Raw genomic sequence first — 17,549 nt, forward strand, 5'->3', positions numbered from 1 at the left:
CATGTGTGTTTTACCTTTAAGTAGCTAGTAAATATTGTTGAGATTATTAATTTCACTTTTGCACAAAAATAAATAGAAATTTTGGTATGTTGCAAATTTGCAACAACAGGCAATATGGTCTATTTGGGGTAAATTTGGTATGTTGCAAATTTGCTACAGCAGACATAATGGTCCATACTAAGATAACAATAACAGAGTAATATAACAGTGAAAAATCAATGTTTTATTTATGCACCCAACAGCAGGCATTCAATAATAAATAACACCAATTACTGTCACCAACACAATATACACAAATATTACAGGAAACATTTCATTAATTTGAATTCTAGATTCATTTGAATTGTAAATTGTCAAAGGTTCCTAGGTCCGTGGCGAATATGCACTAACAGGCATTGGGGGAATGCAGGCGCTATCTTGGCAGGTTGATTGAATCAAACGGTTAGTCGCATATTTGCAACAACAGGCGTTAAGGGGTTTTAATGCAGTCATGGAAAACAGAATTATCGTGTTAAACTCATGAAAACATTATAAAATGTGGGTCAGAGCATGCGCAATGTGGTCTGAAACCTAGGGGTTTTACAGCTGTGTGGGAGAAACTTCAGACTATTCAAACTCAAACACTCCACTCAGCCCTGTGATGTGATTGGCTGACAATAGCGAAAAACTAACAGTAGCTCCGCCCACCCAGAGCCTATTCGCTGTAAGAGAGTGAGGGGCGGGGCTTATAGGAAGCGACAGGTGAGACTCAGGTAAAGGAGGAAGTGAAAGTAAGTTCAGTCTCCTCCATTAGAAGAGGACAGAAGTCCGGATTCACTCGGTAAGTTCAGAACTGAAGAGAATGTAGAACAGAACCGTGTAGCTTAAAGTCAGAACCGGTTCTAAAGGTTCCTCAGATCCAGAACCGGTTCTTTAAGCTCAGCTCAGTGTCCGATTCCACTGGAAGAACCAGGATCAGCATGGAGATCTGAACCGGGCCTGGATCAGACCTGGACCTGGTCTAGATCAGACCGGCTGGAGAACAATCAGCTGTAACAGATCAATAATGCTGTAAACTGAAGAGAAATGCGCAGATATAGATTGATATTTATTGATCACAGTGTAGTTTATGCTGTTTAAAGCGCATTACTGCTTAATGTGGACTTTGATCTGTTGGGGAGATAAAAACACGGAGCTGCTATAAAGGCGTGTTTATATGCAGTAGCGCTGTTCAACCAGCAGGGGGAGCAACGGAGCTCAAGATCACGTGGTGTGTTAGTGGTTTTAATCCTGCTGTTTTATATTATACTTAAATAATCTCTCTATTCTGATTCAGTAACATAATAATAATAATATTAATAATAATAGAACAGTGTGTACATTTATAATGTTGTGTAATGCAGTAATATTACTAATAGTAATTAAATTATAATCATTATAATAACAGTAAATGTTTCTGTAATCTGTAGAATAATGTGTAATGAGGGTAAATCACACTGTTATGTATCGTTCTCTGTTTGGTTTGTTTTGTTAGTTTATCAGGTTTTGTTTAATGCAGTTCTGATGATAATGTCATTATTGTAAGAATAAAGGTTTTATTGTAACGGCTGATCTGTTCTCAGGGGTCGGTGTCGGCAGTGTTCAGCTGTGTGTGAATGAAGAAGAGTAAATGATGGATCTTCAGAACTCCAGCAGTGGAGGAGGACCTCCTGTCCTAAAGTGAGTAAATTAAGTGATGGGTTTAATATGTAAAGTAGTTTTGTATTGTAATGGTTTCAGCTCTAATCCTGGAGCTGTGATCTGCATATTTTACAGTTTTAAAATATTGAGAACAGAGTTTCTCCTGGACCAGAGTCAGAACCCTGTGCTGTATTTAAACACAGAGAAACACTTAACAAACCAGCCAGTTATTCTTATAGTAGAATGTGTTTCTAATCTGTATTTAAAGTACATATCTGACTTTAATATCTAATTGTTAATATTAATAATATGTTGCTAGGTGGTTGCTATGGTATGGGGTGGTTTGTGATGGAAGGTGTTTATTGAAATGATTCATAATCAATGACGTGTGATAATTCATAAACAATGACGACTATTAATGATATTACTTTTTGTTCCATGCGATGATAATGTGTACTCAGTTTAACTGAACTTAACATTCTTCCCTCAGTGAGCATATCTAAAATGCTGAGTGAGAGTTTTTCTATCTGGGGAAAGCAGTGTGTGTCTATGTGTGTGTGCTAAGGAATGAACGTCACAGTTGTTCTGTCTACAAATTCTGGCGCCAGGGTCATCTCTCCTTCTGCTTGTGGTGTTTTGAGAACCAGCCTGATATGCTCACTAAGGGATTATGTCATACCACCTGTCAGAAGAAGTTGACGTGTCACAATGGTGGCACTGTGCCCATAATTGGGAAGCAAGATAGTAAGGGTGGGGTATAAAGAGAGCGTGGCACTCTTGCAAGGGAGGAGACCACAATTGTATTCATACGTGTGTCTTCTCAATAAATCTTGTTACTCATTCTGATCAAGACTCAGAGACTCTGAAAATTTCTTTCTTCCTGTCATTATTTTCCACCACAGGTTGCACATTTATTTTCAAAAATATGGTCCATATTTTCCTTTTAGTTTATAATACATAATTGTGTAATTGTGTAGCTCTTACCAATACATGTTATTAACTAGACACAGATCTATAAAATACATATAGTAAATATGATCTAATCAGGTGATGATATTGTGACATCATAACAAACACACAAATATATTCAACAGTATTGTTAAAGAAATTAAAATATGTATATTTATTAGACGAGCGTTTTTCAGTTTGGGGCAGCTGACAGAAAGCTTCGGGACGCTTCTGGGACGGTTATGAAGAAGTTAGTCTGGAACCTGTGAATAAGTTTTAGTAAAGGAACACATTACTCCACACTTTACTCTCATCATGGATCATCATGAAGATCTGTTTACAGGGAGAAGAGAGAAGCATCTCCAGCACCCAGTGGAGTGTCTATGAAGAGTGACTGGTCCATGATGGAACCTCTAAAGTTCAGCAGTGGAGGAGGAAGCTCTGGGTCTCGGTACATCACTGCACTAAACTACTGTTCTGTTCTGAGAGTGAAGCTCTTCAGTTCCTGATCTTTATTAAAGATGTGCTGTGTGTTGGAGTTTCACAGTGTAAATGCTGGAGTTTCACTGTGTTTAATGTTAACAGAACTGAAACCCAGAGAAGAGCTTCTCCAGAACCCAGCTGTGTTTCTATGAAGAGTGACCGGTCCATCGGACTTCCTCCTACTTTCAGCAGTGAAGATATGAGATCTGAGTGAGTGAAACATCAAAACCCTTTCACTGATTTTTTACTATAATTTACCTTTTTAAAGCATAACACACACACACACAGGAGGTCAGTGTGAGATTCTCTGTATGTAATGATCAGTGTAAACAGCTGGGTGTGAAGGGAAGCAGGGTTTAGAACAATGAGAGTAAATTACAATATCAGCTACAGGTTGGAGAATTACACATATATCTATATCTAGGAGTGTACGATACTGATAAAAACAACATCTCAATAACTTTCAGAATTTTTTCAGAAAAAAGTACTATATTGTAATAAACTGCACTTAACAATATATTAAATATTGAATTCCTTGACACAAACAAAAACATTAAATTCATCAGTTCAAATATCGACCAGTGCACGTGTGTGTAAACCATGTGACCTACCAGATATTCTAGAGTAAACAAATGCATCAGTGTGAAATTTGCAAAACAAAGTTATATTTATATTAGTGATATCAATCAAATTAAAATTAATGTATTAATTGCAACAATGATCTGTGATTTAATCTTTATTTATTTAATTATTAATTTATTTATTTTTAGTGGTGGTTATTCCCTTGGGAAGGGGACAACAATTGTTGTGTCTGGCAGACTAGATCTAGACTAGGAGCTAATGTCAGTATAAAGTAGAATATTTTAATGTGCTTTAATGGATGAAATAAGAGTATATAATCCATATTTTAACTTCAACAACCTGGAAAGAAGAACCCTGCCATCAGCTGAGTGTGTGTGTGTGTGTGTTTGTGTGTGTGTGTGTGTGTGTGTGTGTGTGTGTGTGTGTGTGTGTGTGTGTGTGTGTGTGTGTGTGTGTGTGTGTGTGTGTGTGTGTGTAAGAGAGAAAGAGCATGACAGAGAGAAAGATTTCAGCACAATGACGGTATGTCAACAGTTTGGAGGAACATGAAGCGTGAATTAAAGTGATTGGCTCGCGTGACAGCACAAGTAACCACGAGCACACACACGACACAAACATGTACCAACGTGATGGACTTGTCGCCTGCCAGTGTGAGCTCAGAGTTAGCCTATGCTAGCTAGCTCACTGCATGACCATTCTCAATGCACACGTGCAGCAATCTATCCTAAAACATGACCTAGTGAACACGTGGAATAAAGGCGTTTTGATTGTTGTTTTTAAACAGTAATTATCATACTCCATAATGTCAGCTCACACATCAACAACACAGTAATTAAGATATTATCATAGACAATATGTATCACACACCCCTAATCTATATATAGAGACAGTAGTGGGATATGTTAGTATTGTTACTCTGACCTGGTGCCGGAGGAAAACTCCTGAACGGGGCGGGGTTGTGACATGTGGGGTATAATTAACCAATTAATCGACTTATTGTATGATAAATTAACATGACGGTGATCATTTAATAAATGCTAATGAATTAAAAATATTATTGATGGTAAACTAAAGCTTATATAAGCACTGGAACGTTTCTCCTAACTTTACAAAAATTATTCTCCACTCAAAGCTTTATGACACAGAGCACATTAGTGCCATCTGGTGGACAAAACCACCAGTGCTATATGTGTCTGCTAAAAAAAGAAACATTTTGCTTGTTTCATAGCCCTAAAAACAGTTTTCCAACATATTAAAAACATGACATTTATTGCTTCTTTAATAGCAGGGAATAAAACTTCATCAATCTTTTGTTGTGCATGTATTTAACATCTCAGTTGCTGGGGTGAGTACATACATCCAGGATTGGGCAGAATGTGTTCTAGTACAATACATAGAACAGTAATGTGTTCAGAATAAATTAGAATACACTTTAGAACATATTTTGATAATTCATGCTGGAAAACTTTTTAGGTGTTTCCTTTCTAATGACATTCACGTTGTTGCTGATTGGCACTGTTTATAATTTAATTATGTGTGATTATTGTTAATTGTAGAACAAATTAAGCATTGACACAACGGTTCAAAGCAACTGTTTTTACCCGTGCCTCAAAACGTTAGATAAAGGGTGACATAATTGCAAAAATCTTTATTTACCTTTACAAATCTTTATTATTAAAAAGTTAAGAAACATTCAGAAAAGTGTTGGTTTAATGCAGGTTTTCTTTTACTTTAATCTGATTTTCTGATATTCTTTATTTTATTATTAATAACATATTTAGTTGAAACAAAAGCTTTTTAAATCAGAATATTTATTAATGTGGATTACAGTGTGGAATTTCTTGTTATCCACAGTAAGAAGAAAATAAAGAGTTACAGGAAAAAACTGGACCACATATTCAAGGTTAGTCCTAAACGATATATTTGATGGGGTTCTCCCTGATTTCTTTTACATTTCAGTTTAATTTCACTTTAAAATTTTGATACTAATCATAATTTATTTAGCTTCAGTTTATGGAGCATTATAACTGTTATATTATAATGTTATAGGAGAACTTTGGTGTAAAATTGACTCTTTGTGCAGTAAAACATGTTAAAAAGTAAGAATAGCACACCTCCGCTCTCCTACAGATTTCTGAGATACAGTATTTTTATGCTTTTTGCCCCACACTCTTTACAAAGCCCGCTTTGGGGCATATTTTGCCCCGGCAGATAAATCGCTTATTACACCGTTATTCAGTTCAAAGTAGCTCCAAACCTCCTTGCTAGAATCCGGATGCCCTGAACAATTAAAAAACAATGTTTACATCCCATGCTGCTAGCTTTTAGCTCTGGGCACCACCATCACGGTACTGATAATGACAGACATATTGATGCTACTCAGTAACATGATGTTTAAATCCTTTTACAGACCAGAGCATCCATAACTCCTTTTCTCCTCAGATCAGTGTAACAGCTTTACTGTAACAGCTTTACTGATTCTCTGATGTTTGTTCTTAATCAGAAGCTGCAGGAGAAGTTTATCTCTCTAGTGAAGAACGAGCTGAACACATTCAAGAAGCTCCTGAGTCCAGATTACCCAGCATGCTCTGAGGGAGAGGTGGAGGATGATCAGAGAGAGGGGGTGCTGAAGATCACACTGCACATCCTGAGGAACATGAATCAGACAGACCTCGCCAATACACTAGAGAGCAGTAAGAGTTCTGGGTCATAAGAATGGGGAACAACTTGTGCTAATTTATTTCCTCAGAGGAGTTCTGCTTTTTAAATATTGAGTCGCAGCATCAAATGTATCCTTAAACCTAACAATTATTTACTCTATCAGAATTGTTCTACACAGGGGTCTTTTATGATTATCACAGCTAATTACATTTTCCTTATTCTCTTCCTCTGCAATCAGCATTGGCCCCAGCATGCCAACGAGAGCTCAAATCCAAGCTGAGAGATAAATATCAGATACTTAATGAAGGAATCTCAGGCCATGTAAAGTCAGCACTTCTGAATGAGATCTACACAGAGCTCTACATCACAGAGGGAGATGGAGGAGATGTCAATCAGGAACATGAGGTGAAACAAATTGAAGCTGCATCCAGGAAAAGGAAAACAGAGGAAAGACCAATCAAATGCAACGATATCTTTAAACCATTACCAGAACAGAAACAACCAATCAGAACTGTACTGACTAAAGGAGTTGCTGGAATTGGAAAAACAGTCTCTGTGCAGAAGTTCATTCTGGACTGGGCTGAAGGAAAAGTAAATCAGGACGTCCTCTTCATATTTCCACTTCCTTTTAGAGAGCTGAATCTGATGAAGGAGAAGAAGCTCAGTCTGGTGAAACTTCTTCAGACCTTTTCCCCAGAAACACACAATTTAAAACCAAGACATTATAGGAGCTACAAGATCATGTTTGTTTTTGATGGACTGGATGAGTGTCGACTTCCTCTAGATTTCCAGAACAATGAGAATTTGGTGAATATAGAAGAGCAAACCTCAGTGGATGTTCTGCTGACAAACCTCATCAAGGGGAATCTGCTTCCCTCTGCTCTCCTCTGGATCACCTCTCGACCAGCAGCAGCCAATCAGATCCCTCCTGAGTGTTTTGACCAGGTAACAGAAGTGCGGGGTTTCAGTGACCCTCAGAAACAGGAGTACTTCAGTAAGAGGATCAGTGATAAGGACCTGGCCAACAAAGTCTTCACACACATCAGGTCTTCAAGAAGCCTCTACATCATGTGCCACATACCGGTCTTCTGCTGGATTACAGCCACTGTTCTAGAGAGAATGCTGAGTGAAGCCGAGAGTGGAGAAATTCCCAAAACCCTGACACAGATGTTCACACACTTCCTGATCTTTCAGATCAAACACGAGAGCCAGAAGTACAGTGGGAAAAGTGACATTGATGTTCAGCAGACTAGAACAAGTATCCTGGCTCTGGGGAAACTGGCGTTCCAGCAGCTGGAGAAAGGAAACCTAATCTTCTATGAGGAAGATCTAAGAGAGAGTGGCATCGATTTTAGAGAAGTTTCAGTGTACTCAGGAGTGTGTACCCAGATCTTCAGGGAGGAACATGAGCTGCACCTGGGGAAGGTCTTCAGCTTTGTACATCTGAGCGTTCAGGAGTTTCTTGCTGCTTTATATGCATTTCTCTGCTTCATTGACAGAAGCGTTCTGAATCAGCAAACCACTAAAAACCAAAACACTGAACTATCTGAACTCTTCAGCAGGTCATCGATGACTGAATTCCTCAGTAGTGCCATTAAAAAAGCCTTACAGAGTGAGAGTGGACACCTGGACCTGTTCCTTCGTTTCCTCCTGGGTCTCTCACTGGAGTCTAATCAGAATCTGTTACGAGTCGTACTGACACAGACAGAGAGGATCTCTGACAGCAATGAGGAAATCATCAAATACATCAAGAAGAAGATTGAGGAGAACTCATCTCCAGAGAAATCCATCAATCTGTTCCACTGTCTAAATGAACTGAATGATCATTCTCTGGTGCAGGAAGTGCAGAAATACCTGAGCAGAGGTGGTGACCGTCGTCTTCAAAAGGCCAGGCTCTCTCCTGCTCAGTGGTCAGCTCTGGTGTTTGTGTTGGTGAACTCAGAAGAAGAGCTAGAGGAGTTTAACCTCAGTAAATATGATCCATCAGAGGAGTGTTTTCTGAGGCTGCTGCCAGTAGTTAAAATATCCAGAAAAGCTGTGTGAGTATTTTTTTAGGCCTTTACACAGTTTTTAATCAACTGCTGATGTGGAGAATCAGTTTCCATTTAATCACAGGTGGATTCACATTATTCACATTATCACATATAAGCATTCATTCTCCTTTTTTGTGTAATAATAATTAAACCATCATTTTAATGTAAACAGTACATGAAGTTTTTGTCTTAGACTGATTAAATACAATCTTTAAAAAAAGGTTTTGGGCAGGTTATATGTTTTTGTTAAAATAAATGCACATCTCTTGCAGATCCACTCTAAAGTAGCACTGGGTGATTTGACTAAAAAATCATATCTCAATATGCTTTGGAGAAATGATGATTAGCAATACAACATAACAATTTCATATAGAACATATATTTTAAGTGTCTTTATTTATTTCTAATATATATACATATATGTGCGAGAAGGTGTAATGTGCAAGTTGAGTTCAACTTGGAAAATAGAATAAATTCACATACTCCAAAAAGCCTTGCTCGTTCTCTGTTTTGATAAACGTTTTCTTTTCTATTTTAACTCATTATAATCTGTCCCTGGTGAACTGTATGCCCATGCTGATCACCAGCTCTTTAGACAGACAATACATTTCACAGTTTAATTCTATTTTCTGTTCTTTGTCAATCCATTCAAGTATTCTTCTTTGGTTTATTGTAAAATCATTAGTTTATTCTTGATTTTTAGACTAGCTTCATGTAACCTTGGAGTAAAGACGTGTGGAAATCTGGAATCAGTTTTAAACCTGGAAAACTCCACCCTTAAAGAGCTGGACCTCAGTAACAACGACCTGCAGGATTCAGGAGTGGAGCTGCTCTCTGCTGGACTGAAGAGTTCACACTGTAAACTGCAGATTCTCAGGTCAGTGTTTCAGGTTATCACAGAGCAAAATAACAAACAAGACAACAAATAAAACCGTAGTTAATTAAAGAAACTAAATTACACAGAAGGATGTGCAAGGTTAGTCTGAACAGGCTATTCTTTCCAGGTTGGCAAAGGAGAGGAGCCCTAAACAATTCTCCCTGCTCAGACTTTTCCATGCCCTTTAATTTGTCATGATACTGCATCTACAGACTAAATACAAAGAGTAATTGTACTCTTTCATGCTCATTTCCTTTTTTCTTTTAACTTTTATGTATGTGTGTATGTATGATAGGAAATGTAAAATGTCCGCATCAAAAAAGACATACAACATAGTTCATACATGAGCTAAAAGCACCACATATATGTTGTTACTTGTAGAAAAAAAATAATAAAAGAAAGAAGCTAGGTCCAGCATTCTCTGTGGTAAAGCACAGCACACACTCAGGTTTACCGCACTCTCAGCATAGCTATACACGTAAAAGGGCAGTGCACCTTTTGTAAGGAGCTCTTAAAGGGACAGTGTACATATTACTGAATACTGGCAGTTACATATTTCCATCAGGCCATTTAAATCTTAATAAGGTCTTTTCCCTATTGTAAGCATGTGTGCAATAACAAACACTTCCTGAGTCCAATCCTATTCACCATGCATTCTTTATTCCAGCGCCCCACGTTAGCTTCATCTCCCCTCAAAAATACAAGTATATAATAGTATTTTAAATGACACCATTAATAATTGCATTTTACATTTCTTACATTCATTCTTTTATTTACATTTAAATATCCACTATAAAAACTTGTCTTAAGAAGAACAAATGTAATTGCAGTTAATCACAAATGTTGTCATTATTAATCTGATTATATTTCTTAAACGATTGACACCACTAGAAAAAATATTAAATGTGGCATGTACAAAAGTAACAGCATAATACATGTTACGTTTAGGAAATCACTAAAATGTGTTATTTAAACATTAAAGACATTGTAAAATCATTTGTGCTTGTGTTTATTCCTACATTTTCAGATTAGCTTTGTGTAATATAGGAAGAAAGACGTGTGAAAATCTGGAATCAGATTGAAAAGTGTGCCAAAACTCAGAAGCAAAAAAACTAAAGCAAAATCAAAGGAGAGATTCCAGAAACAAAAGTCTTTAACAGAAAAATCCAAAAAAATATACAGAAAATTCACAAAAACACAAAAATAAAAGCAATGACTGGCAAAATCCAAACTGAAATAATTTTCAAATAACTGCAAAGGATAATAAAGTAACCAAGTAGATTTAAACATATATATTTGCTATATATTTTTTTCTCTTTTGAATTTGTAACATACAATTTTTGATTTTGATTCCTAACATTTTTTAAGAGATGCAGATATTTTTTCCATTTCTATGTGTTCTGTGAGTGAGTTTTCCCATTGAATGCTGGTGATTTTTTCCTTGATTTCCAGTTTGTGAGAATTGTTTTTTTGGCGATGGTTAGCACCACCAAAAGTGCTCTGCTTTCCTCCTGGTTTAGGTTTGTGGTTCACGTGTCACCAAGCAGGCAGAGTGATGGGGATGGAGAGATTGGCTGTTAAAATAGTGGAGTTAGCCGAGTTATAACAAGCTGCCAGAAGTGTTTGATTGGTGGGCAGTACCATAGAGCATGTATGTAATTGTCTGGAGTGTTTAGTGAGCAGTGTATGCAGATTTCTGAATCTACTAGTACCATTTTATGTAACTTTTGCTTAGTGTAGTGTACCCTGTGAATTACTCTATATTGTATAAGGTGGAGATTAGTATTGTTAGTCATGGTGAATGTGTTTTCTATAATGTTTCTCTAGAAATCAGCATTGGAGGTAATTAAGATATCTTCTTCCCATTTTTATTGGGATAGTGACTGTTTGGTCTAATTTGAATAAAAGCCTATATATTTTTGATAGAATTTTGTCTGAAAAAGAGATATTAAGGAATTCTGAAATTGGTGGGCTAAGTTCTAGTATTGGGTAATCTTTGATTTTTGAGTTTAACATAGATCTAAGTTGGAGATATTCCAAAAACTGGTTCCTCTCAAAGTTATATTTCTAGGTTAGATGTGAGAAAGTAGCCGAGTTATTGTTGTGTAGAACGTGGTGTAAATGTGTAATATCTTTTTCTTTCCGTTTTTGTAGTTTTGGGGTTTTTTTTGGTAGTGGGAAGTCGGGGTTGTGCCATATGGGTGAACAATTAGTGGGTGCAAGTCTAGTGTTTGTGTTCTTATGAATTTTCCACCAAGCTGTCAGAGTCGAAGATATAATTGGGTTTTTGAAACAAGGGTGGCGATTGATTGTTGTGCTAATAAATAGTAAGTCTGAGATTTGTATTTCATTAATTGATGTTTGTTCTACTTTTCTCCATATTTCATCAGTTTGATTTGGTTTTATCCATTTAATAATGTACTTTAATTGGTTTGCAAATGTTTGGCTGATTAGTCTGGTCTCATCTTTGATTGATGGAATTGTTGTTTTTGTTCTTTGTTATGTTTTACTTGGTTAGCTAAGAATTTACCAGATTTGTTGTTTAAATAAATTGTGATTAAATTGTTTATATCTTAGTCGTTGTGTTAAAACTTGAGTCCTCTTTTTTTATAAGTTCATTATACTGTGATTCACATTCTTTTAACTCTTTTTTAATTTTATCTGATGGGTTTTTTATCATTTCATTTGACAATTCTCTGATGTTGTAAATTAGACTCATTTTCCATAACTTTCTTCTTCTTACAGGAAGAGTAAGAGATTATTTTGCCTCTTAGCACTGCTTTCCCAGTTTCCCATAGTATTGTTGGTGTGGTTTCTGGAGAATCATTTATTTCTAGGAAAGATGCCCACTCTTTTTTGACGTAGCTGTCAAATTCTGGGTCTGTAAGTAACAAGGAATTTAGACGCCAGCTGAAAGTTTTATATAGTGGATTTATGTTCCATATAAGTGAAACTGGAGCATGGTCACTGATTATTATAGGGTGATATTTTATATTATATTATATTATATTATATTATATTTATATTATATTTTTCTGATATATTAGCTATAATAGAATTGCTGGTTAAAAAATAGTCAATGCGAAAATATGAGTGTTAGGCTGGAGAAAAGAAAGAAAATTCTTTAGTGTTTGGGTTTTTGAGGCGCCAACCATCCCTGAGCCCAAAGTCTGTCATGTATTGTTTAATGATATCTGTTGAATGCCAGTAACGTGTATTGTGTGCCATAGTTAATCTGTCTATACATGGGTCAATGATTGAATTAAAGTCTCCTCCAATTATAATTGTGGAATCTGATATATTGTTTATATGGTTGAAAAACTCATGAAAGAAGGATGGGTTATAAATGTTGGGGCCAAAAAAATGCTATTGTTAAGGGTGTGTTGCTGATGTTGATGTTAATTATGATGTATCTACCTGTGTCTGATATAGTGGTGTTATGTGTGAAGAGGATTTTTTGGTTTATTAGTATTGATTCTCCTCTTTGTTTGGAGTTATAGTAGGCTGAGAATATATGGGTGAATTGTGGTGATCTGAGCTTATGATGATTTGTTTCTGATAGATGTGTTTCTTGTAGTAAACAAATGTCTGCCTTTAGTAAAGTGAGATGGTTTAGTACCTTGGCTTGCTTAATCTGTGTTCCAATACTACGTATGTTCTAGTTTATGACATGCAGACATGTTGTGATGTACAGATTAATAATGTTTATCAATGATATGATATGAGTGTGCAGATGTTTGAGGATATTTTCTGGTGTGTGTGGGATGGAGTGAAAACAAAAATGCATTTTTCGGATCTGGGATATATAGTAGTAATAAAATAGAGGTTGGTGCAAAGAGATTCAGAAAGGAGTGATTAAATGCAAACAAAGTAGAAGAGACATAACATAAGATAAAAAGTGTTGGATTTGGTGTGACATACATGTTATGACATTGAGACATTGCATGCATTAAGTTATTGCTAAGTGGTTCCTTGTGATTTTTATGGGATTTTGTGAACGGATTAATGTGCGTGCATTAGTATATTTGCGTGTGTATTTGCCCGTAATGGATGGATGGATGGATGGATGAGGTGGCATGAGGAATTTTAATAAACAAGTAAATATTAACAAAATATTAAATATAGAATCGTAAACAACGTCCTTTGGTCTATCTTGCACATGTTTAAAAATGAACATTATTAATATAATTTTTATTTGTTTACATTTTAGAGTAAAATTCTCATTTCCGCAACATGTCTGTATCAGAATTTCAGTACATTGTTTGGAAATTTTAATATTTAAACATTAAAAAAACTTAAATGCATTTCATACTTTTCAACATTTTAGTAAATAAACATAAAAGATTTTACATTGAAAAGTAAAAGCAATAAAATTAATAAAGAAAAGGAATGTGTCCAACACTAATTTTCTCATCCTCTGCAACAATTTTCAATCATTGTTTAAATCCACAAGGAACTTAAATTTTCAAGGCATTTTCAACATTAGGGAAGACATTGGCCATGACACTCAAGATGGCTACCATGTAAGCAGTTCTTCTCATATGTTTCTGGATAAAAGTTAAAAGATTGCTCATCAACTTGTCTGCACGACTTTTTCATTGTCATTACCGATATATCGATATAGGTTTTGAGCCTACAGTTTAAAGTTACAGTCTGTATTTTTGATTATAATATAGTATATTTGGTCTAAATGGACACTATAAGTGAAAATTTATCCAGTCCTCATGGTGCCTTTACAGTTAGCATAAAAGTTTAAAGTCACTCACCCTTCAACCGAATTCTCACTCACCACTACATTTCAATACCTGTTGCGGTCATGAGATGCACTGTTTCGGTAATGAGAATTTGATTAGGAAGTACAATACAGATGCCTTTTTACTTCCTGATTGTCATAACTTGAGCGTTACCCTGAACAGTTTCTCCAGTAGACCATTCTAACTTAGCTATTGCAAACCACCAGTAGAGGTCACTAATGTTCCGTCTTATCTGGCCTGAAACTAAATCTAATTCCGTACACAGAATTAGATGTTAGACCACATAACCAGAGAGCTTTTTTCCATCTTTGATATATTTTATTGTAATATGCAATGTGTATTTGTTTACAGGCAGGTAGCTATTGAGAAAAGAAAGGCAGCAGCAAAAGCAAGGCTGTCAAAGTTTAGGGAGAACATTTACAGCAAGAATTACAACATTTAGAGAAACACACACACATACTCAACAACACAGACAGTTGTTCCAGTTGGAGTTACTTTCACATGATATTATTTGTGTACAGTCCATTCTAAGGAACTGAACAAAAACTGGAACGGATATCACAATTTCATATTTGCTATTTCTAGTGGGAAAATAAAGACAACACGTGATCTGACCAAAAAGTACCATGACAAAAAGAAAAAGCAATGGAGGAAAAAAGGTCAGCCAGATATTACAGCACTGACATATGCCGGACATATGGGCAAAACACAAAAAAACTACATAAAATGACTAAAAATAAAAGTTGTTTCTTAGTAGGCATACAATGCTGGATGGTGCATAAGGATAGACAAGATTTCAGAGTTTCTGAGAGGTCTTTCTTTGACATTTGTTGAATGGTTTCCAATAGTTAAATGAGCTGTTTTATTGATGAAGGTGCTGTAGTCTACATGAAAGATTCTTTTGATATACAAATGTTTGCATTGTAAATTGTCTTAAATAATATGAAATGTTCTTGAAAATAAACATTCTTTTCATAATGTAGCATTGTGTGTAAGTGTAAGCTAATAATTCTTCCTAAACCCTTGCTTAACTGAACTGCTTAACTTTGATGAAAAATGTGCATTTTTATCATATATTATTCATGTCACATTGCGGTAATGATACATTTTTGTGGACTTCATCTATAAAATGCTAATAAAATATGCAATAAAATGGAACAAATGTTCTGAAAATAATGTTCATAGTAAGTTCAGACCTTAATCTTAAATGCATTTTGAAAATGTTCCTACTGGATGTCCTCTGAATCAGGATTTTGTGAGAATGACCCGAGTAAGTGGGAGCGGAAGAAACGGGAGAACGAGAGAGAAAGGAAAGTTTAAGGGAAATATATATATATATATATATATATATATATATATATATATACCTTATGGATCAATTTTATGAGGTTATTTGAGTATTGACCTATATGTTAGAGATTGTGCAATGAGAGCGCAACGCGCATGAGAGAGAGACAGAGAGTGCACAAACGAAAGCGCTCGGGGGGGGGGGAGAGAGAGAGAGCGCTATTTAGTTACAGTTAAAGAAATTTAGAACAGCCAGGGAGTTATGTTTTTGTCACGATATAGCTGTCCATCAACATAAAGTTTGTCGACGGAGACGACTGCTATTTTCCATTCTTTTATGAGTTCTTTCCTCATGGGTTTTCTGTGTCTGTCAAGGATTTCACGGGGGAACAGGTCGTTAATTCCCAGGTCTTATAGTCACTTATATGACTGAAAAAATGCCACTTGTTTTTAAAAATGTTTTATGGGGTGGTCTGAACAAATACTGACTGAAAGATCTAAATTATTTCACTTAATAATTATTTAATTTATGATTTGTATTTTTTTTTACATCAAGCAATTTAAAGTAACTATGTAACTTTTACTCAATGTACATTTTAAATTGAGTACTTTTACTCAAGTAGATTTTTAGATGGGTACTTTTACTTGAATAGAATTTTAGCAACATAAAGGTACTTTAACTTAATTACAATTTTTCAGTACTTTTTCCACCTCTGAGGATAACAAATCACACGTAAGAAAGTGTTTAACGAAAGTCAGAGTATATCAAACAAATACGAGTCTTCTGCAGTCATCTTAAGAATCTCCAACTTGAATGACCATTTGAGATATATCACACATTGATTACAAAATGTGATGCACGAGCAAAAACAATTTTAGCAAAAGTTAATATGAGCTCAATTCTTTGGTCCACATCAATGCTAATGCCGTATTCACAGAGATGCTTACTGTTGAGGTTTGGGTTTCATGTTAATCTGTGTCAACTGTGTTAAGAAACTTTAGTTTTCTATAGATATTTTTTCAGATTTTGTAGTGTTATTTTGTAAAAAAAGAGACTAATATCAAAGTGCATTATCTTCCTCAGTCTGCTATGTTGTCTTTCTTTCTTGTTTTCTGTCACTCACTCACACGTTCTCTTGCTCTGTCTGCAGATTATCTGGTTGTATGATCACAGATAAAGGCTGTTGTTCTCTGGCTTCAGCTCTAATTTCAAACCCCTCCCACCTGAAAGAGCTGGATCTGACCTACAACCACCCAGGAGAGTCAGGAGTGAAGCTGCTTTCTGCCAGACTGGAGGATCCACACTGCAAACTGGAGAAACTCGGGTAGGTCTGAACTAATAATTATGTTATCAATTTATTGTAAGATAAATATTGTTGTACATGTTGTACATTTTTATCACTCCCGATATTGCCTGTTGTGCTCTTTCCTGTGTATGTGCTGTGCCTCACAGGAAAGCAAAGTGTTGAGAAAGTTAGGGGTTAATGCTGTGACACATTGCATTGTGGGACCTGTAGTAAGTCTAGTTGTAGTCACCAGGTAAACACGGTGGAGCTGCATGTAACCTTCATTCTGTCATTCTGTCTTATTTTTGTTTACACAGCCACTGTTAATTGTTTATGCCCAAGCTATCTGCACTGAATGCCAAGTACTTCACTGTAATTCTGTTTTGGCTCATCTTTCTGTTGGTAAAAAGAACCAAGGTTTAGGTTTTACTCCAGAAGAGGTGGAAAAGTTTAAGCTGGTTCTGGTCATGGAGCCAGTGATGGAGAGCTGCCCTGAGCATCGAGTCAGGAGAAAAGTTACAAGATTAAAACTGATCCCCACTAACTTTATACACACTGAGAGTCAAGCACCCCAGCAACCAGCCCATGTCTTTATGGTAAAAATAATCAGTGACTGAAAAACCAGAATCCTTTCTGAACACTTAGGGACCTAACCTACACCCTGTGCAAGGTTGTCTTGATGCTTATTGCTATCTTACTCCCACCAACAGTGTATTTTCATGCTCTTCACCTGTCTTGTTTAAACAGCAGCGGTGATTTTGAATATATTCCAGGTAGCTGCGCCATTTAAATAGCAATACGCCAAAGTCAGACCGCGCCTGGCTCTTAAAGGGAATGGCAAATGACATGGTGATTGGTTTATTTTACGATACATGCTTTTTGCACATTTTGAGCCTCTTTGGAGCAACTTTTCCTATCGTAAAGACACAGTGACACACCCTAAAACAAGCTGCATGGTGCACGGCTGACAGCTCACCTA

General features: G+C 36.1%; 2 protein-coding genes across 2 annotated transcripts in view; one reads left to right on the plus strand and one right to left on the minus strand.

Moving 5' to 3' along the window:
* Positions 1-17,549, minus strand: part of LOC125801268 (zinc finger protein 239-like) — a 305,512-nt gene that overhangs the window by 157,440 nt on the left and 130,523 nt on the right. The window lies entirely within an intron of this gene.
* The window catches only part of LOC125801112 (NACHT, LRR and PYD domains-containing protein 14-like), a 28,898-nt gene continuing 14,305 nt past the window's right edge, over positions 2,957-17,549 (plus strand). Inside the window, exons 1-7 of the mRNA XM_049477181.1 lie at positions 2,957-3,058; positions 3,193-3,300; positions 5,527-5,575; positions 6,176-6,365; positions 6,572-8,372; positions 9,070-9,243; positions 16,436-16,609. Of these exons, the coding sequence (XP_049333138.1) occupies positions 2,991-3,058; positions 3,193-3,300; positions 5,527-5,575; positions 6,176-6,365; positions 6,572-8,372; positions 9,070-9,243; positions 16,436-16,609 (2,564 nt within the window). The 5' untranslated portion in view covers positions 2,957-2,990. The remainder of the gene's footprint in view (positions 3,059-3,192; positions 3,301-5,526; positions 5,576-6,175; positions 6,366-6,571; positions 8,373-9,069; positions 9,244-16,435; positions 16,610-17,549) is intronic.

The sequence above is a fragment of the Astyanax mexicanus genome, chromosome 4 (assembly GCF_023375975.1).
Source record: "Astyanax mexicanus isolate ESR-SI-001 chromosome 4, AstMex3_surface, whole genome shotgun sequence".
Taxonomy (NCBI): Eukaryota; Metazoa; Chordata; class Actinopteri; order Characiformes; family Acestrorhamphidae; genus Astyanax; species Astyanax mexicanus.